Source organism: Mus musculus, chromosome 5 (assembly GCF_000001635.26).
Source record: "Mus musculus strain C57BL/6J chromosome 5, GRCm38.p6 C57BL/6J".
Classification (NCBI taxonomy): Eukaryota; Metazoa; Chordata; class Mammalia; order Rodentia; family Muridae; genus Mus; species Mus musculus.
This window is the reverse complement of record NC_000071.6, coordinates 27,598,755-27,620,912: the sequence shown is the minus strand read 5'-3', so window position 1 is coordinate 27,620,912 and position 22,158 is coordinate 27,598,755. Positions and strand designations below refer to the sequence as shown.

Genomic DNA, 22,158 nt, shown 5'->3' with positions numbered 1-22,158 from the left:
TTCTTACAAAGGGCAGGGCTTAATTTCCATGGTTTTATGAAGACATATTTGATACAAATCAAAGTGATTGCCTTAAATTATAGGTAAGCTATTTCTTTACATTGGCTCAGCCCTTAGACACAATGTCTGTCTCACTTCCCTTCCCCCAAGGCTCAGGGGTCTTTGAAGAAGAGTTGGTGGATAGATTGTAAGAGCCAGAAGCAGTGGACTTCAAGGACGTGGCGATTGCTGGGGAACACAGCAGTCACACATTCGACCTCACAATGGCTTGAGCATGCACAAGACTAGAGAGAGATGGTGGGGATGAAGTCCTGCCCCTAGCTGAGGGGTCATTGGTATGTGACAGCTGCTCAGGAGAGTCAGCTTTCTTTAATGGTGTGATCCTTGGTAGCTGACTATATGTCAGGGCAGGCCCACACCTAAAAGTAGTTGGCCAACACAGGATGGACTCAGTGGGCTTGAAGTGTGTGTGGGGAATGGGTGGATCTGGGTAGAGTTGGGGGAGGGCAAAGTGAATGTGGTGAAAATACACTGTATGAAATTCTCAAAGAATTAACAAAACATTATTTTAAAAAAATCAAGAATAAGATTTACTTTCCTGAAGAACTGTAAAAAGGATCATTTAATACATATTTTCTAAGAAAACCCTAATTCAGCAGCATTTGCCGGAATCAGCCTGAGATGCTCTGTATAATTATTTCTTAATATCATTGAAAACACAGTATGTACCAGACAGGATACTAGGTCTCAAGGTTATTAAAGAAAAGGTTAATTAGCTATAAATTATGAATGACTTTTGGGTAGTTCCCATTCCCCGCACAATTGGCTTGTCTTCATTCTGGTTCCAGTGGTAAAAGAACAAGAGTGAGCCCTGAGTCTTAGGCTGGTGTGAGGATTCTATATGAATGGGAACCCACCCTTGCCTGTTCCAGTAAGGAGCAGTAATACGTGTCATCCACAGATATGGGATGTCCTCAAGTTGTTTGAATGGAGTCTCAGGAAGCAACACACACCCCAGGCTCAACACAGCCCTTTCTAATCATGTGGTCCTCACACCCTGGGCTCAGCAAAGTCTTCCCTGATGGTCTGGTGCTCATGCTCTGCCCCCATGCTTCCTGAGGTCACACCGAGGACAGTGTGCAACACTCCAGAGGACCACATTCTGGTTCCAAATGGGCACATTAGAATTACTCTGCTCAAGGCAAGACTATGTCCCAAGGCTGGATAACCTACTCTCAAAACCATGCTATATTCATAATGGGGACACAAAACAGGAGGTGACAAAGTCTTTGTCAACTCTAGTATTCCTTTGACAATGACTGCAGTGGCTATCTTTATCATTTGATAATGGCAACTGTATGGACCCAATGTGAGGATAATGCTGGGGGTAAACCAATGACCTCTGTAGGCATGAGGTGACAGTGGTCAGGGTCACAGGGACTCTCAGTGTCCTAAGGTGAGGTGACAGTGGTCAGCATCATAGGGACACCTTCATTTAATACAGTAGATAGCATATTCTCAAACAGCTCAGCCCCACACAATACCCATTCATCGACATCTGGCTGACCGGGATCCACACAAGCTATTTAGAACACAGTGAAGGTGTGTGACTTGTAGTCTGGACTGCAAATGCTTTTGCTGAGAGGGGAATCCAGCCATTTGTAGTGGCCATACTATGCTGGACACTTTCAGCTCCTTTGCTAACTGTCTTCCCCTGTATCAGAGTGATGTCCCAAACACATGCAGCTTCAGGTATAGGGCTAAGGGTCAAGTCATACAGTGGATAGTAGATGAATGGGAATGACTCCAGTCGGGCTTAAACTGACATGCATTGTCTGAGGTGGACACCCATTCCTGAGTGCTACATCTACTCTAGCACAGCATGGGGCACAATCTCACTTTTCTGCAAACCCACAACAGCATCTTAACCCCAGAACCTTCTAGCTTTTTGGACCTAGCCTTCATCACCTGAGTTTTGAACAGGTTGTAACTGAGAAGCCCACTAGAAACATGGTCTTCAAAAGAGCTTTACAAACAGCAAGTGCTCAATAACTGCCATCAAAATAGAGGTATGGGTAGTGCAACTAGTTGACACTCAGCTGAAGGTCTGGGGAGGCTTTATAGCATTGCACTGAAACGCATTGCCAGCTGCTTCCTTCAGAGCATGGGGAATGTAGCCATATTGAAAGCTGATACTGAGCTCCGCATGCTGGCACACCTTTTCATCGCAACACCTGGGAGGCAGTAGCTGGACCTCTGAGTCCGAGGCCTGCCTGGTTTACATAGTGAGTTTGAGAACAGTCAGAGCTAAATAGAGGAACCCTGTCTCAAAATAAAACCATAATGAAACAAACAAACAAACAAAAAACAAAAGAAGAAGAAAAAAGAAGAAGAAGAAGAAAGAAAGCAGAAGCTGCCCTGCACCTGTCCAGAGATTCCTAGCTCAACCATGTGCCTTCTGTTCCTCTGCCAAATGCTGAAATTCTAGACTCTTCTCCAGCTTCTAATGAAGCACGGAGGGAGATGGACTTCTGACTCTGGGGGAACAGGGCATGAGTAGGATTGTGCTGGTGGGTAGTTTCTGAGAGGGAGATGGAAACATCTCTGCTGTTTTCTGCAAGGCAAGGCTGGCTTTGCCATCTCTGATCCCTCTTTCAGCACTTCTGTTCCAAGAGCTTGCACAAAGATGACTGATGCTGTCAGTGGCAAGTGGCACAGGAACCATGAGGTCCTGCAAAGTCTGAGGGAGCAACATTAAGTGGCATCTCTCCAGGTTTATGAGACTTACATCTGAGTTAAAGATGGCTTCTGAGGTCTGGCTTTTCTACCGTCCCGTGGAGTCATTTCCAAAGTAAAGACAAATACTGTGTTGTGTTTCAGAGGATCAGATGTTTATCTGGCTCTTTCAATAAACCTGTTTGTTTTGTGATACTTGGCATTTCTGATGGAAGCAACAGCTAGAGTGGATTTTATTTTGCTCAAATCTAAATAGCAGAGAAGATCCTAAAACCTGAACCATGCCATTAAGTGTTTGCCCCCAAACACTGATCCAGCCAAGGAGACAGAAGTAACTCTGGCTGCCAGAAGTACTGTATGAACCATCCTAGGCAGAAATTTGGGGAAGCCTGAGGAGAGCTTACGGCACACTACCTCTACCAGAGATGCCTTAGGCAGAATGGTACAGAAAGCTTGGGGTGGGGTGGGGATCTCCTGGTTGGGGGAACTTTGCCACTAGCCAACCAAGAACTCAGATAAGGCAGGTGCTGCCTCAGGGCTGTGTCCACTCCTTGTTCTCTCACAAGGGAGGGCTTTAATGTTCTCATCAACAGACCAGAGGAGACAATGGGGACTTTGTGAAGAGTTCCAAATCTTACACGAGTGCTTTTGGAATTCAGATCCAAGGCAGAATGGTCCCACTTATTCATATCACCTCTCTCCTGCCTCAAATGATGAAATTCTAGAACATTCTCTAGCTACTTTTGCAAACTCTTACATGTGCAAGACTCTTGTTTTGCCTAAGCATCCTTCTTTCTGTTTAAATGCTGCATAAACCAAATGTCCAGAACCCATCTATTCCCAAGTTTGAATCAAACACTGCATGTGTCCTTTGAGCCTCATTGCAATCTAATAAGATAGGAAGGGCAGGTGACACTAAGCCTTGAGGATGTGTTTTTCTTTTTCTTTCACATACTATATTTTTATTAGATATTTTCATTATTTACATTTAAAATGTTAACCCCTTTCCTGGTTTCCCCTCTGAAAACACCCTATCCCATCTCCTCTCCCCCTGCTTCTTTTTTTAAAAAATATTATCTTTTATTAGATATTTTCTTTATTTACATTTCAAATGTTATTGCCTTTCCTCCTTTCCTCTCTGAAACCCCCTATCCCATCCCCCTCTTCCTACTCACCCACCCACTCCTGCTTCCCTGTCCTGGCATTCCCCTACACTGGGGTATCAAGTCTTCACAGGACCAAGGGTCTCTCCTCCCATTGATGTCCAACAAGGCCAGAGGATGTATTTTTCTACTACAGTAGTTAGTGAGCATTTGTAAGTTACAGACACATGGCAATACTATTGGAATCCTCTGAGTGATCTGGGGATGGGCTCAGGGATGGCGGAAGCCTGCCCAGTATCTGGGATATGTGAAGCATATCCATAGCCACGAGCTATGATATGCTCATGATCCATGAGCCAGCATGCAACCCATTCAACCATGGCCCAGTGATGATGGAGACTGCTAGTAGGAGGAGCCTGAGCCAGTCATCCCCAGTCACAGCATAGGGATAGACAGAACTCGGTTGATCCCCTTCTTTCTGTTACTGTACAATTAAGAGTGCTGTCACCTAGATAATCTGCTACACTCTACTCAATACAGAAATCCACTCAATGCATGCCTGGCTTCAACACTACTGATTGCCATCTTTTAATAAGATAAGAGACAGACAAGGGTGGAGTTTAGCTCATCCTAGGAACCACTTGGAGGACTCAACCATTGCTGTGGTGGCCTGTGATATCTGGGTCCAAGAAAATTTGCAAAGTACATAAATAACACACCTGATAGATCTGGACTCGGAAATAAATGGCCTCATTCTAAATATGGAAAGCCTTATTTATTCCTGCTTGCATCTGCTGCCTTCTCCTGCCACTAAACACATTATCCAAGGTGCCGGGTGTGGAATTTAGTGGGAGGTTAAAAAAGAAATCAGAGAATATCAAGCCAGAAGGCAAATGCGGCTTTGGCCTCGCAAGGCTTGAAACATCCCGTGCTAATCAGCACCGTTATTTGCGTATTACACATGGCTAGCAAAGCTCCTTATCATCAGAGATCAGCAAATTCTCACAAATACCTGAGAGCAGTAGTGTGTTCTGCACATGACTAAGGCAGCCACCAGGTGGCAGCATTTTTACCGTTTATTCCTTCACTGAGGTTTTGCTTTTCTTATAGAATTTTCACCTTGCAAGCCAGCCACGCTGTGCAGCAAGTCCAAGGACACTTACATGGATGCCTTAATTCTCTCTTAAGGCACTGTCAGGTATGAGGAGTGGTGACAGACACTCTTATTTATGACCGGGGACATTTTTAGTGAGGATTTTTTCTGGAGCAGCTTCTACAGGGCTACAGTCCATGGCTTTGCCTATATTCTCTCATGTCATATCAGGGCCTCATGTAGCCCAGGATAGCCTCCAAATTACCGTGTACCAGACAGTGACTATGACTTGATCCTTTTGTCTCCACCTCCTAAGTGTTGGGATTAGAGCATCATACCTGGTGTTATGTAGCGCAGTGAAAAATCTACTAGGGCTTCATGTATGCTCAGCAAACACGAACTGAGCTACAAACCGCTCCATAGTCTCAGATGCCTGTGTATCACCAGGGACATCCAGAGACTGGTGGACAGATCACTGAAGGGCCACTCACTGACTACGGCAGCTCAGCTATACTGCATCACAAAACAGGGTCCCTGTCATTCTCCTACAGAGGGCAGTAACTTGAAATTTCAACAGTGCCAAACACAAGCATGGCACTGACACTCTCATGCTAGACCTGTCAAGGTACCAGAGCCGCTGAATTGCACACGCCCCTCTCTTCCTATGTCTTCTGGGATCTTGGTGCACACAGACAGTTGTTCTTTACTATGGAAAGTGGAGGCGGCGTGGAGGCCTGTGAACTGGTGGCTGGCTCCAGCAGACTGCAAGGATATGCTCTCCAATTTTCCTCTTGCTTTTGTTTGTGCCTCATGGTGTGTTTTCCAGACTCCGCTGCACACTCCCATGAAGAGAGTATATATAGAAATCTCTGGAAAGGACACGGGAAACTTAAATCCCTAGTACCCTGGAGTCAAGTCAGCAAGACACAGAGAAGTCATAGAATTGTAGTCCTCAGCAGGATCTCAGCTTCCACTTGAGCTATGGTGGGGTGCTGCAGGCTGCAGCTGGTGACTGCTCTCCTACCCCATTCATCTCCATCTTATTTTCTCCAAATGTACATAGCCATTCAAAATGGCAGGCTCTGCCCTTTGCATAGCATGAAGGAAAAACTCAGCTTGGCTGAGGAATGACAGGCTCTGACATGTTGAGTTCATTGCTTGAACAGAGACCAAATTTTAGGGCTGCCCTGTGCTCTTAAGTCCAAGGGGCCCTTAAATCTCTACTACCCTCTTCAGAGCCCCCAAATGCTCAGGCCTCGAGAGTACTGGTCATTAGTCAGAATCTCTGAGTATATACACAGATGGGTGCCTGGCCCAGTGTCCCCTGCTGGAGGAAGCAAAGCTTGCTTAGCACAGCTGTGAGGGCCCCAAGATGGGGGTAACATGGCAACAACCACTAATTTTTTTTATGTCAAATCTCCTCTCTTTGTTTTTAATTTTCTATATCAGGAGAAGCTTGTGTTGGGTCACTCTTCACAATATCTCAGACTTAAAGCCATAATAAAAGACAGATATCGGAAGAGTCTAGCAAGTATGCCCTGATAATACCTTGATAGAAGGAACTATGGAGCAATTAACATTTTTTTTTCTTGGCAGGCTACTTCTTGTATTAGTGGATTGATAGTTGCCTAGTTTTCTAATTTTTACTCTACACTTTAGAGTCAAAATATATCATTTCCCCCAAAATGTCTATGTACTGGGGATTTGTGCCATGCAGTTAAGGTGTGGCAAAATGCCATCTTGCTACATAAACTTCATAACTTACAGGTGCACTTGTTAAAACCACTGTTTCCCATGGTAAGAATGACAGCCAGCAGCTGAGGCTCTGGAGATAGCAATTGCCTGGACTATGCCTGAGTGATAACAGAAGTTATATTTGTGGCTTGTCTCTATTCCCTAGTCTGGCTAAGTGCCCACTGTTACTGAGGGAAGGGTCCTTGATATCTCCTCTTTCCTCTTTCCTCTTCACCAAGTATCCATGTAGCTGAATCCCCTGGTGGAAACTTGTAACACAATTCTGGATGTGTGAGGGATGTATACCTCTAGTATCTCCAGGGATGCATCTTGTTACCTGAATTTCACACCTTTTACTGGGCCGAGACACAAGAAGCTTGCAGAGGGGAGGGCATACACTGCTAGACAAGGTGTCACTTCTAATAGATGGCCCATGATCAGGAGAAGGGGTTACAGTGTGGTTTTGAATAGATCCATTGAGACAGCGTCCTAGTGAGTGTAGGCAAGGTGCTTAGAATCCCATTCAGGGTGGCACATAGCCCCAGACCTCCATGGAGCGACACCTCCTAGAAGTGTCCTCTAGTAACATTTACTTAAAATTCCAATACCTTACAGACTTGGCACCCACAGCAGTATCTGCTTTTCTTTTGATAAACTGACTGCCAGGTATATTTATTTCTGCAGAAAGGGAGGACAGGTCTTTCCTGTGGGAGAAGTCAGCAGGTGACCCTGTAGGACTCAGGGAGGCAGAATTCTGCACCCCATGGCTTCTCAGCACCTCTATGGAGAGCCATGTACCTTGTGCTGGCCCAGGTCTATCGTCAGAGGACACTTCTGCCTCCAGAGCTTCTCAATACTCAAGACAGCTGAACACTTCATCCTAAAACCAAGAGGCAGGATCACAGACCTCTATCTTAACACTGGTGTCTCTGGTACTATTAGACAAGGAAAAGGTTAGACATGGGACTTCAGAGTTATATAGCCTATTACACTGAAACTTTTAGAATTAGAAAAAGAAATAAAAGCCTAAAGAAGCAAAGAAACAGTGAACAAAATAATTCCAGGTTATGAGCTCTGGATATCAGGTGTATCTACTAGAGATTTTAAGGTTCATCATGCTAACCCAAGGTGCAACTTTATCTGTCATATTCCCACAACCAACACATAATTTAAAGCCTTGAAACTATAAACATTGACCACATGTCATTGACCCAATGTTCCAGAAACGGAGTAATTAATTGTCAGCAAGACTCCTCAAGCCTTGAGGGGACTTCATCCTGTGTGCCCTCGAATCTCTCTTCTTTCACAAACTCAGACAGACCATCTATTTATATGAGTTAAAATGATCAGCAATCTTTCTAACTTTCAAAGCTTGTGCTGGTTTGCAGCAAATGAAGACATGGCCCTGGTTTCCAGAGCCAGAGCTCTGCAGTCACCCCATTCCCTGAATTGCATGCAGCTGTCAGGGCAGTGTCCTGCTTGTCTTTGAAGGTAATGCCTGTGTTTCTTTTTGGCAGTTGGAAGGACACTTGCTAGGTCACACCCACAGTTGCCAAGGAAGAAGTTTACACAAGCTGAGTGAGGGGTTTTGACACCTCCTCACTTTAGAGTTAAAGCTGAAGCTCTTGATTGCCCTCAGGCCATTATGTCTGAAGTATGGGACAGAAACTGATTTTACAACAGAGAGCTATAAACCCTACTTTCCTGGGGGATGGCTTTCTGCAGCTGGTCTGGGTGGCCCAGTAGGCAACTGGTCATCTCTAACACCTGGGCACTATACCACAGGTGAACTGAGAAGGCAATCAGCCCATTCCATCCCTGGGTTGGTAGATTTGAGTTCCATTAGAAAGCAGGCTGAACAAACAACAGAGCAAGCCAGTTAGCAGCACTCCTTCATGGCCTCTGAATCGGCGTCTGCCTCCAGGTTCCTGTTCTGTGTGAGTTCCTGACCTCATTGCTCTTGATGATAAACAAATGTGAGATTTGCCTTTGGTCATGGTTTTTATCACAGCAGTAACTCTAAGACACTGTTAGAAAGATTCATGTCAGCCAGGCGTGGTGGCGCACGCCTTTAATCCCAGCACTTGGGAGGCAGAGGCAGGCGGATTTCTGGGTTCCAGGACAGCCTGGTCAACAAAGTGAGTTCCAGGACAGCCAGAGCTATACAGAGAAACCCTGTCTCGAAAAAACAAAAAACAAAACAAACAAACAAACAAAAGATTCACGTCACTAAAGAGTCATTGTGCTGGGATCATAGGAAAGGGTCTTGAGGACAAGTCCACATTCAATGACAGTTCCAGAGCATAAATGAAACACTCATTTGGAAAGAGAGTGCTCCTGGGGTTTGGTCAATCATTCTTTGCCACCTTCCCAGTTCTTCCATTGTAATGAAGATTGATAACTCTATGCAGCTCATTGCTGACAGTGGTTTTGATTATCAATAGGGACTTTGGACTTTTCAACAATTCTGGGACTGTTAAGACTTGGGGCTCTTGAAGTTGGATTGGCTGCATTTTGTATTATGAGATGCCGATGAAATTATAGGGGCCAAGAAGGGATTTTAGGGTTTGACTGTGAAATGTCTCCTACATGTTCAGATTTGAAATGCTCTGTCCCTACTTTGAAGGCTGAGCATCCTTTTCGAGGTGGAGCCTCACTGGTGGAAGTCTTGCCTTTGGTCCCAGTTTGCTTTGCAGTTTCCTGGCCTACAGTGATATGAACAGTCACAACCAGGATTATAGGAAGGACAGGCTCCAGACAGATATAGCGAGGACAGGTAGTACTAGAGATGTTCAGACAGAAGGAGGCAGGCATAAGAACATAAACAACAGAAACCAAGGTTACATGGCCTCATCAGAACCCAATTCTCCCAACATAGCAAGTCCTCGATACACCATCACACCAGAAAAACAAGACTCGGATCTAAAATGACTTCTCATGACAATGATTGAGGACTTTGACAGGGCATAGGAAACTCCCTTAAAGAAATACAGGAGAATACAGGTAAAGAGGTAGAAGCCCTTAAAGAGGAAACACAAAAATTCCTTATGGAATTATGGGAAAACACAATCAAACAGGTGAAGGACGTGAACAAAACCATCCAAGATCTAAAAATGGAAGTAGAAATAATAAAGAAATCACAAAGGGAGACAACCCTGCAGTTAGAAAATCTAGGAAAGAGATCAGGAGTCATAGATGCAAGCATCACCAACAGAATACAAGAGATAGAAGAGAGACTCTCAGGGGCAGAAGATACCATAGAAAACATTGACACAACAGTCAAAGAAAATGCAAAAGGCAAAAAGCTCTTAGCCCCAAATCCAGGAAATCTAGGACACAATGAGAAGTCCAAACCTAAGGATAAAAGGTATAGATGAGAGCAAAGATTCCCAACTTAAAGGGCCTGTAAATATCTTCAACAAAATTATAGAAGAAAACTTCCCCAACCTAAAGAAAGAGATGCCATGAACATACAAGAAGCCTACAAAACTCCAAGTAGACTGTACCAGAAAAGAAATTCCTCCTGTCACATAATAATCAAAACACCAAATAAAGAAAGAATATTAAAAGCAGTAAGGGAAAAAGGTCAAGTAACATATAAAGGCAGACCTATCAGAAGTACACCAGACTCCTCACCAGACACTATAAAAGCCATAAGATCCTAGACAGAGGTTATACAGATCCTAAGAGAACACAAATGCCAGCCCAGACTACAATACCCAGCAAAACTCTCAATTACCATAGACGGAGAAAACAAGATATTCCATGACAAAACCAGATTTACATAGTATTTCTCCACAAATCCATCCCTACAAAGGATAATAGATGGAAAAAACCAACACAAGGAGGGAAACTATACCCTAGAAAAAGCAAGAAAGTAATCTTTCAACAAACCCAAACAAAGATAGCCACATAAACATAATTCCATCTCTAAAAACAAAAATAACAGGAAGCAACAATCACTTTTCCTTAATATCTCTTAACATCAATGGACTCAATTCCAAAATAAAAAGGCATAGACTAACAGACTGGATATGTAATCAGGACCCAGCATTTTGCTGTGTAAAGGAAATGCACCTCAGTGACAAAGACAGACACTACCTCAGAGTAAAAGGTTGGAAAGCAGTTTCCCGAGCAAATGGTCCCAAGAAACAAGCTGGAGTAGCCATTCTAATATCAAATAAAATGGACTTTCAACCAAAAGTTATCACAAAGGATCAGGAAGGACACCTCATACTCATCAAAGGAAAAATCTACCAAGAGGAACTCTCAATTCTAAACATCTACATTCCAAATGCAAGGGCATCCGCATTCATAAAAGAAACTTTACTAAAACTTCAAAACACACATTACACCCCACCTAATAATAGTAGGAGACTTTAACACCCAACTCTCAGCAATGGACAGATCACGGAAACAGAAACTAAACAGATAATGTGAAACTAACAGAAGTTATGAAGCACATGGATCTAACAGATATTTATAGAACATTTCATCCTAAAGCAAAAGAATATACCTTCTTTTCAGCACCTCATGGTACCTTCTCCAAAATTGACAATATAATTGGCCACAAAACAGGCCTCAAGAGATACAAGAAGATTGAAATAATCCCATGCACCCTATCAGATCACCACGGATTAAGGCTGGTCTTCAATAGCAACAAAAACAATAAAAAGCCCACATACACATGAAAGCTGAACAACTATTTACTCAATTATAACTTGGTCAAGGAAGAAATAAAGGAAGAAATTAAAGATGTTTTAGAATTTAATGAAAACGAAGACACATCATACCAAAACCTATGGGACATAATGAAAACAGTGGTAAGAGCAAAACTCATAGCTCTAAGTGCCTCCAAAAAGAAACTGGAGAGAGCTTACACTGCAGCTTGACAGAACACCTCAAAGCTCTAGAACAAAAAGAAGCAAGTACACTCAAGAGGAGTAGAGGGCAGGAAATAATCAAACTCAGGGCTGAAATCAACCAAATAGAAACAAAAAGAACTATACAAAGAATCAACAAAACCAGGAGCTGGTTCTTTGAGAAAATCAATGAGAGAGATAAACCCTTAGTCAACAAGATAGATTAATCCTTAGCCAGATTAACCAGAGGGCAGAGACAGTATTCAAATTCACAGAATCAGAAATGAAAAGGGAGACATAAGAACAGAAACGGACAAATTATAAAAACTTATCAGATCCTACTACAAAACTGAACAAAACTGGAAAATCTGGATGGAATGGACAATTTTCTAGACAGATTCCAGGTACCAAAGTTAAATCAGGATCAGATAAACCATCTAAACAGTCCCATAACTCCTAAAGAAATAGAAGCAGTCACTAAAAGTCTCCCAACCAAAAAAGCAAAACCAAAACCAAAAACAACAAAAAAACAAAAGCCCAAGGCCAGAGAAGTACGAACCAGAGCAATTAGAGAAATTAGAGAACAAAAGGAGGTCAAAGGGATATAAATGCAAAGGAAGAAGTAAAAATATCACCATTTGCAGATGATAGAATAGTATACTTAAGTGAACCCAAATGTTGCATCAGAGACAAACAACTTCAGCAAAGCGGCTGGATATAAAATTAACTCAAATAAATCAGTAGCCTTCCTCTACTCGAAAGATAAACAGGTTTAGTTAGAAATTAAGGAGACAACTCCCTTCACAACCATCACAAATAATATAAAATATCTTAGTGTGATTCTTACCATGCAAGTGAAAGATCTGTATGACAATAACTTCAAGTTATTGAAGAAAGAAATCAAAGAAGATCTCAGAAGTCAGAAAGATCTCTCATGCTCATGGATTGACAGGATTAAGAGAATAAAAATGGTCATCTTTCTGAAAGCAATTTACATATTCAAAGCAATCACCATCAAAATTCTAACTCAATTCTTAACAGAGTTAGAAAGAGCAATTTTCAAATTTATTTGGAATAACCAAAAACCCAGGACAGTGAAACTATTCTCAACAATAAAAGAACGTCTTGGGGAATCACCATCCCTGACCTCAAGCTGTATTGCAGAGCAATCCTGATAAAAACTGTATGGTTTGGGTATAGAGACAGGCAGCAAGATCAATGGAATAGAATTGAAGACCCAGAAATGAACTCACACACATATGGTCACTTGATATTTGACAAAGAGCTAAAACAACTCAGGGGGAAAAAAGACAGCATTTTAAACAAATGGTGCTGGTTCAACTGGTGGTCTGCATGTAGAAGAATGCAAATTGATCCATTTTTATCTCCTGGTACAAAGCTCACTTTTAAGTGGATCAAGGACCTCCACGTAAAATGAGATATGCTGAATCTACTAGAAGAGAAATTGGGAAAGAGCCATGGGCATAGGTGAAATTTTCCTGAACACAACACCAATGGCTTATACTCTTAAGATCAACAACTGACAAATGGGACCTCATAAAATTGCAAAGCTTCTGCAAGGCAAAGGACACTGTCAATAGGACAAAACGGCAACCAACAGATTGGGAAAAGATCTTTACCAATCCTACCTCTGACAGAGGCCTGATATCCAATATATAAAAAGAACTCAATAAGTTAGACTCCAGGTAACCAAATAATCCTATTAAAGATAAGGTAACGAGCTAAACAAAGAATTCTCAACTGAGGGATACTGAATGACTGAGAAGCACCTAAAGAAATGTTCAGCATCCTTAGTCATCATGGAAATGCAAATCAAAACAACCCTGAGATTCCACCTCACACCAGTCAGAATGGCTAATATCAAAGACTGAGGTGACAGTAGATGCTGGCAAGGATATGGAGAAAAAGGAACACTCCTCCCTTGCTGGTGGAATTGCATGCTGGTACAACCACTCTGGAAATCAATTTGGCGATTCTTCAGAAAATTGGACATAGTACTACCTGAGGACCCAGCTATACCACTCTTGGGCATATACTCAAAAGATGATCCAACATATAAGAAGGATACATGATCCACTATGTTCATAGCTGCCTTATTTATAATATACAGAAGCTAGGAAGAACCCAGATGTACTTCAGCAGAGGAATGGATACAGAAAATGTGGTACATTTACACAATGTAGTATTACTCAGCTATTAAGAACAATGACTTCAAGAAATTTGCAGCAAATGGATGGAACTAGAAAATATCATCCTGAGTGAGGTAACCTAGTCACAAAAGAACACACATGGTATGTATTCACTGATAAGTGGATATCAGACAAAAAGCTCAGAATACCCAAGATACAATTCACACACCATATGACACTCAAGAAGAAGGAAGACCAAAGTTTAGATGCTTCAGTCCTTCTTAGAAGGGGGAACAAAATACTCACAGGAAGTTGAGGGTGGCAGGGACTTAGGAGGAATAGAAGAGAGGGGAGGGGAAAAAGGTGGGCAGGATCAGGTATGGGAGAAATGGGGATGATATAGAGGGTCAGAAATTTGAACAGAGGTGTGTAGCAATGGGGTTTGAGGAGCTGGGGGTAGCCACCAGAAAGTCCAAGATGCCAGGAAAGAAAGCATCTCACAGTACCCAATAGGGATGGGATTAGTTAAAATGTGCAACAAAGTGGAAGGAAGACCTGTAGAGACCATATCCAGAGATTAGGCAAGTCCCTCAGTTGAAGCATGGGGATACCCACTCATTTCCAAATTTTTAATCCAGAATTGCTCCTGTCTGAAGGAAATATGGAGACAAAGTGTAGAGCAGAAACTGAAAAAAAAAAAAAAAGGCATCCAGAGACTGCCCCACCCGGGGATCCATCCCATATACAGGCACCAAACTCAGACACTATTGTGGATGCCAAGAAGCACATGCTGACAGGAGTCTGATAGACTTGTCTCCTGAGAGGTTCTGCCAAAGCCTGACAAATACATTGGCAGATGCTCACAGTCAACCATTAGACTGAGCACAGTGTCCCCAATGGAGCAGTTAGGGAACGGACTGAAGGAGCTGAATGGGTTTGCAAACCCCATAGGAAGAACAACAATATCAACCAACCAGACCCCCTAGGGCTCCCAGGGATTAAACCACCAATGAAAGAGTACACATGGAGGGACCCACATATGTAGCAGTGGATGGATTTGTTGGACATCAATGGGAGGAGAGGCCTTTGGTCCTGTGAAGGTTAGATGCCCCAGTGTATTGGAATGCCAGGGAAGTGAGATGGAAGTGGGTGGGTAGGTGTGGGGCACCCTCATAGAAGCAGTCGGTGGGGGGATGGATAAGCGATTTGCATAGAGGTGGGGAAAAGGGATAACATTTGAAATTAAATAAATAAAATATCCAGTTAAAAAATAACAAAAAAGTGGTGTGTAAGAAAATGTGCTGTGCCACTCAGGACACCCCCATATTTCAGCCTCTGAGCTATGGAAGTGGACAGGATGGAAAGGCAAGAAGAGAGGTGATGAAGGGGAGGAGCTGATAGGACTCAGGGCCAGAGAGGATCCATCACACAGGACAGGTAAGCAGAGATGAGGACCCTGGTTGTCCTGGCTCTGGACATGGCTGCCACATTTTACACTGTATTCTGATTTTGATTCCTTGCCTTAGTCCATTGCTCTTAGGTTGATTGGTGCAAAGCCTAGACACAAATCTGGCTGACACTGGCTCAGAGAAAGCAGAGCACCAGCGAGCCACCATCTCACCCCATCCCTTGTTGATGGAGAATGAGTCTCTACTGCATGTCCCTCATCTTTTCCTTTGTGCCTCCACAAGATACAGTCTCCATGCTGTCAAAGCTGAGGCCAGTGATACTGTATGGACCTTGGGACTAGAGTGGGGCAGTGAAAACTGTTTCTTGTTACATTAAATCCTGGGTGTATTAGGTTTCCTATTCAAATGGCGAGTCCATTTCTTCTCTGCTCCGCTATGCAGCACTTCAAAGGGCAGAAAGCTTGGTGAGTGCTGATTGACTTTAGATATCTCCACTGTTAATTTCTGTACACAACCTCCTCTAGACATTGCAGGTGGAGGCAATATGGCTTTCAAAATATTGAATTTCTGCAAATGATCACAAGGAATTTTGGTCTCCTAAAGACAGGAGCTGTCAGTGACTAGGAAGCAGTCTAGCTGTGCAGGTCCAAACTGGGGAGAGAGTTCAGCACTAACTTCAGCCTCTCTGTAGCTACTGTAGGTGGGAGAGAGGAGCACTCTGTCTCCCTTCCTCTACACTGCTTCCCAGAGAACATTAGAGGACACAACAGAGCATACGCTGTCCCAACATTTCTTCCATCTGGTCTCTACTGGCCAGGAACCACCCAATGGGATAGTCTTCAGGCCACGTTGGGGCACTGGCACCTGGCACTCAAGGGCCATAGTAAACAGGCTTCTGCCACAATCACCTGGCCAACTTTGCCCTTCAAAACACCGTCTCTTGATCTGGTCCTATGTTCTAAGTTACTTTGTTGCTCTATATTAGTAAGGTCACCCCTAGAATGTTACCCACACCAAACCAGACTTTAAAAAAAGAAAAACAAAAAACAAGTAAATGTCCTCCAAGCCACTTTCTCAGGTGCCAGCTGCCTTAGCCTCCTTATAGCTCCAGGCTGTGTTCTGTAAACAACTGTCTAAGTTTATGATTCTCCCGTCCTTTTAGATGAAGTGGGATTAGAATTCCTAGTCCTATATACAAGGTGAGAGAGGTCATTCTCAGGAGACCCTCGGCCATCTGATGTTCAGCAGACATGAATGCTATATGAGGGCATTTCCTTGAAGACCTGTGCTAGGTTTGGGTTCTATACATAGCCGATTAGCAGAAGAGGAATAGATGGTTCATCTCTTCTTAGTAACATTTTGGGACTTAAATTCTTATTAGACAACTACCAGCAACAATGCTGTGTTGGTCCTCCACAGCTCATGTACTTGATAAGGATGAAAATGAGCTGACACACTTTATAAATACAGGGTAGCAACCAGCTCTGTAACCATGGTGACAAGGAACCTTTGTAAAAATTTGGATAATTACAACTCTCTGCTCAAATGCACTCATGTTGGGAATTTTGAATTACTAAGCCCTGCACAGATTCTTAATGGAACATTCCTCCATGGTTGTCAGAATATTTTAGTAACAACTTAAATTTAGTTTATGGATAACCAAGTTCAGTAAAACTTAAAAATGCCAATACTATCAAGATGTCTTTCTCTTTCTATTAAAGCATGAGCCCACATAGCTACATGGCATTTCCTCAGAGGACAAAAGATGCATACTTTGTTTGTCAAGACTAGTCTCTGGTCCCTACAAGTCCTGGAAAGTCACCCAGCATATAGCCAGACTTGAGTGTGGGCTTCAGCTGGTAGGCTACTGGCAGGAGGTCGTTTTGCTCAAGGGATGGAGATTCCCAGCAGCCCCCACACTACTTCCTACCTCTTCCCTCCCTCTGTCTCCAACATTCTGAAGTGTTCAATATGTCTGAGGCTCTTTTTGGGAAATAAAAATCAATGTGGTGTCTTGCTGCCAATAAGTGTGCAGACTGCAGTACGCTTATTTACTCTGCTTTAGCTGCTTCTAAGAAGTAACCCTTCCAGGCAAGCAGGGCCCTCGGAACATGTTCTGAGTATAATCTCTTGCATCCACCTCCAGCCCCCTCTGAAGGAAGAGCCTGGAAATAAAACAGTTAAGTCACCGATTAGGCAAAGGCAATCTTCTAAGTTTGTTCTCCTGTTATTAAAAAAAGGACACAATATCCCTCAGGGCTCCCAGGTTCCCAGTTTCAGAAGTCTGAGCATCAGCATGTAGAACATTTCAGGGAGCGAGGCTAAGCAGATTAAGCTGCCCCATCACCAAGAGATCGATTTAAAATACTTGGGGCTCTATTAACATATCTACATGATTTCTTGTAAATGCCTTGAAGAAAAGAAAGGATCTTTTCAACAGATTTGCCAAGGCAAAGCTAAACTCAAATGGCAAAGCAATGAATTTTTAATTTTTTTTGGAGATACTGAGAAAGATGTTTCAAACATGTTATTAAGGAGGTTATTTACAGAGTGAGCTGAGTGAGGCTTTTGCAGCAAGACCCTTTCTCTGTGGGGCCCTCAAGGAGCTCAGCTTGCCCTTGCCTCCCATGAAGTCCAGGGCAGATAGTTTCTATACTGTAACAGAATGTCCCACCTGGGAAATCCTGCCTGAATGCTTCAGTCTCTCTTTTTATCATTTTAAAATACATTGCCCTAGTTAACTTTAATTACCAACTTGACACAACTGAGAGTTATCTGAGAGGGAAACCTCAGCTGAAAACTTACCTAGATCAGACTGGTCTGTGGGCATATCTGTGGGAGATTGCCTAATAGTTAACTTATGTAGGAAGGCCCAGCACATTGTGGGAGGCACCATTCCCCAGGCAGGTGGCCTTGGGGCATGTAAGAAAAGTATTACAAGGCAGTGAGCAGGATAGCAAGCAGGATTCCTCCATGAACTCTGCTTCTTGTTTTTGCTTGAGTTCTTGCCCTGACTTTCCTCAACAATGGGCTCTGACCTATAAGAAATAAGTCTTTCCCATCCCTAAGTTGCTTCGGGCCAGAGATTTTTTTATTACAATAACAGCATGACATTAGAACAGAAAACATGTTATTTACTTTGTAATAAAAATACAAGTGACTAATTAAAACAACAACAATGAATACAGCCACTGATAGTATAACAGTTTCTTTTTTTAAATTATAAGACCCTTAAGTACCTTCCAGTTGCCATGTTGTGCTAAATCTGTTCTGCTCACAGCCACACTGCCCTCCCTACTCCCATATGTTATTTGAGCATGCTGAGTTCTTGGAAGTGAAAGATCTTTACAAGGTTATGCTGGACATCCTGTCTGGGTCTCCGTGACCCCACAGCCTCTCCATTAACCTCTCAGTTTTCCACCTGAGCAAGATAGATAACAGGCTTGATCAAGATTTGGAAGGCATGACATATAGGCAAGGGTAGGCACATGTGTCCCTTTACCATCTAGAAAACCTGTACTCAGTATCTGCACAGTCAAGTAGCCAAAGAAAACTTTTAAATATCTCATGATGTTCTAAGTAAGTTTATGCTTTAGGGCTGCTTCCCTGATTATCTCCATGGGCTGGACATGCCTAGGGAAGCGTCTCACAAGGCAGGTACTAACAGTGTTCCATTCTGATTGTATCTCAAAGGATTTTTGGTTTTCTCCTGGGCAGTGAGCACAGGACTGCAGGGGCCTCTCTCTTGACAATTCTATATGGTATGTGAGATGGTCTCTCCTGTAGATTATTGGGCACACATGGGTCTGTACTCAGTGCACAAACACAGTCATTCCAGATTAATCTGGATGGAGCTGGGGAGATCTTGGGTAGCTGTTCCAAGGGCCATTTCTGTACAGAGCAAGTTTGGATATGGTTAGCCCAGCATCTGTTTTACCCCATCTGTTCCCTCAGGATGGGCCCAGGGAACAAACAAAGTCTCAGAGTTGACTCTTCTGGGTCTCAGATGCAACCTGGAAACTGGGTTCTCAAGAGTGATCTGAGCTCTGTGTAGCACTGGTGCCCCAAGGAGAATGGCTGGAGACTTTGCCTGCATGTGGAAGTTCCAGCTTGTTCACCAGACAGACACAAGGAATGCTGGCATCTCCAGCAGAGCGTGCTTTCGGTGGACAGAAAAGGTATCAGGGAACTTTCGGATGTCAGACATGTACCACATTGTAACTGGGGAACATGACACATCTGGCCGTGCTTGCAATCTTCTGAAGGTCAAGATTTCAGGGAGCTGTGTTGGGAAGTCTTCTCATTTCTCCATACCATAGTCTCCCATAAGGCAGAAGCCAGGTCTGAGAAATGCATAACTCTAGGAGGAAATGGTACCACCCCATAAAGCCAGAGCATCCCTGATCTTCCCCAATCCAATTTGCGACAAATCACCCAATGTGCATGTGGTCTCAGACTGAGAGGTGAGACAGATTAAACTGTCATTTGAGTCTAGGGGTTGTGAGTAGACTCAGTCTGCAGCTGACTCTGAAGTTGAGTGACCACATGCCCCATTGACTTCCCTGGACTCCTCTGTGGCATCGTGTGGGGAGCTGCCAGAGGCCCTCCCACTCATGTATGGTAGCCTGAACCTCCCAGGTGATGGTATCAGAAGGTACAGAAGTTCCCAGGTGGAACCCTTACAAGTGTGATTATTGCCAGAAAACCCTAACCATGACAAATGTAGGTATATTCTAGGGTAAGGGGAACACTTACTCACTGGTGGTGGGAGTGCAAAATGTTACAGACACTATGAAAATCAGTGTGGAGGTTCCTAAAGAAGTTGGAACTAGATCTGCCACATGATCCAGCTATACTGCTCTTGGGAACAGACTCAAAAGACTCTATGTCCTACTATAGAGACACTTGCTCATCCATGGTCATTGCTGACCTATTCACAGTAGCCAGAAAATGGAAACTATGTAGATATCCATCAGCTGATGACTGGATAGTAAAAATTTGGCATATTTACACAACGGAATATTTCCTAGCTATTAAAAGCAGAGAAATTATGAAATCTACAGGCAAAAAATGGATGACACTGGAAACAATCATTTGGACCCAGTAAGACAAACATTGCTTATTTTTTCTTATATGGGAACCCATGGCTAGACAGGTTGGAGGTGCTCTGCTAAATAGATGTAATAAACTGACTCTTAATGACTTACAGCTATATTCATAGATTAAGGCACTTCTCATCCCCTCACCAGAGAAGCTTCTGTTTGCAGTGGGTGAAAACACAGAGACTCACAACTAGCTGAGGTGTAGAGAATTCAAGACTGCAGAATTTTAGTTCTAAAGAAAATATGTATATCTCCCAACCCACAGCTCAGGGATCATCAAGAAAGAAAGAATAGTAAGAACCAAAAAGCCAGAGGCAGTGGACGCCCATAAGGAAACAGTGTCTCTTAGACACCCCAGGGAAGCTATATCTATGAACGCACAGTCGTTGTGATGGTGTGCACAAGATCTTGTAAACCTAAGCCAGATCACACCCTGGTGTGGAGGGGGGAAGAGGGAGAGGAAGTCTTCTTTAAGGTGTAGCTCCAAGTGTGCCCATCACACTCCAGTGGAAGGCCACACCCAAGAATATTTGAGGAGCTCAAATTGGCCTTGATGGGGGGACAAACCCCTATAGAATTGGGGAAGCAGGGAAGGGAAGATGGAGCTAGAAGACTTACAAGAGGTGGGTGAATGTGATTGAAACTCACTGTATGGAATTCTCAAAGAATTATAAAACACCCTTTAATAAACTCTGCTTCAAAAAAGGATGAGAAAGAACAAGAGGAGACCTTCTTGTTCTTGGCCTTTGAGGATGCATCAAAATGAGCCAGTGAGCAGGGGGCTGGGCATGGGTTGCCAGGTACAGACTGTCCTGTGGTGCCTGACTTGAACAAAAACCTGGAACACAGATTTTAATGTCTAAATATCCACTTTTGTGATCTTTGGTTATAGAAGTCCCAGGAGCCTACTAGGCTCTTTAGAAGAATTTAATTTACTTTTCTAATTTTGCTCTGATGGCAAAAATTGATTATCAACAGGATTTAGAATCACCAAAGAGACAAGTTTCAACCACACTTATTAGGGATCATCTAAGCAGGTTAATTAAGAGGATAAGACCCACCCCAGATGACATTATTCTCTAGGATGAGGTTCAGAACTTCATACAAAGGAGAAAGAAAGCTGAGAGGTGGTGTCCTTCACCTTCTGCCTTGTGACTCTGAATGCAGTGTGACCGTTCTTGTCACCAACCTTACCCTATTATGGTGGACTGGACCCTCAAGTTGTGAACCAACATCAATTATTGTCTCACCAACAAGGCAACTAAAACATCTGTCCTCTACCAGATACAGACAGGTTTCCTAACTCTTAGAGTGGGTGGAGGGACACACACACATTTGTACTGGGGATACACTGACAATTTTCCCTGGAAGCACCTCCTTTCATAGAGGCATTAATGGGTTCAATGAAGCCCCTTACAATGCTACCTGTGAGTCCTTCCTCACCTGTGAGTCTCCTATTCGTGGCCACACATGAATGTACACATCTTCCACCTGTGAGTGTCCCATGCCTAGCCACCTGTGAGTGTCCCATGCCTAGCCACATGTGAGTGTCCCATGCCTAGCCACATGTGAGTGTCCCATGCCTAGCCACATGTGAGTGTCCCATGCCTAGCCACCTGTGATTTCCCACACTTGCCATCCATTAGTGCTCACCTGGATCTCTATCACTCTCAAGAAATCCAAGTTTATTTTTTCTAGTTAGAGCCAAAGAGAAAAGAAGAAAAATTTAAAAACTGACTCCAGCCACTGCAGCAGCTACCCAGCAGGCACACACTCTGCTTCTTCACCCTGCAGGTCTTACCTTCATACAGCCAGTCACTGAGGCCATTGTAGATCACGCCCTCCTTCCCTGTAGAGACCACTCGAATTGCCTGCTTTCCAACGTGTGCACAGTAGTAGATGTTGTTCTCAAAGATAAATATCTAATTTGGAAAGAAGAAATGATAGCAGAATTAAGTAAGGAGTGGGC

At 43.3% G+C, this 22,158-nt stretch overlaps 1 protein-coding gene across 4 annotated transcripts in view; it reads right to left on the bottom strand.

Annotated features, from left to right (window-relative positions):
• Positions 1-22,158, bottom strand: part of Dpp6 (dipeptidylpeptidase 6) — a 910,144-nt gene that overhangs the window by 106,588 nt on the left and 781,398 nt on the right. For all 4 annotated transcript variants that reach the window (NM_010075.2, NM_001198886.1, NM_207282.3 and 1 more), the window contains exon 8: positions 21,991-22,111. In NM_010075.2, the coding sequence (NP_034205.1) occupies positions 21,991-22,111 (121 nt within the window). The remainder of the gene's footprint in view (positions 1-21,990; positions 22,112-22,158) is intronic.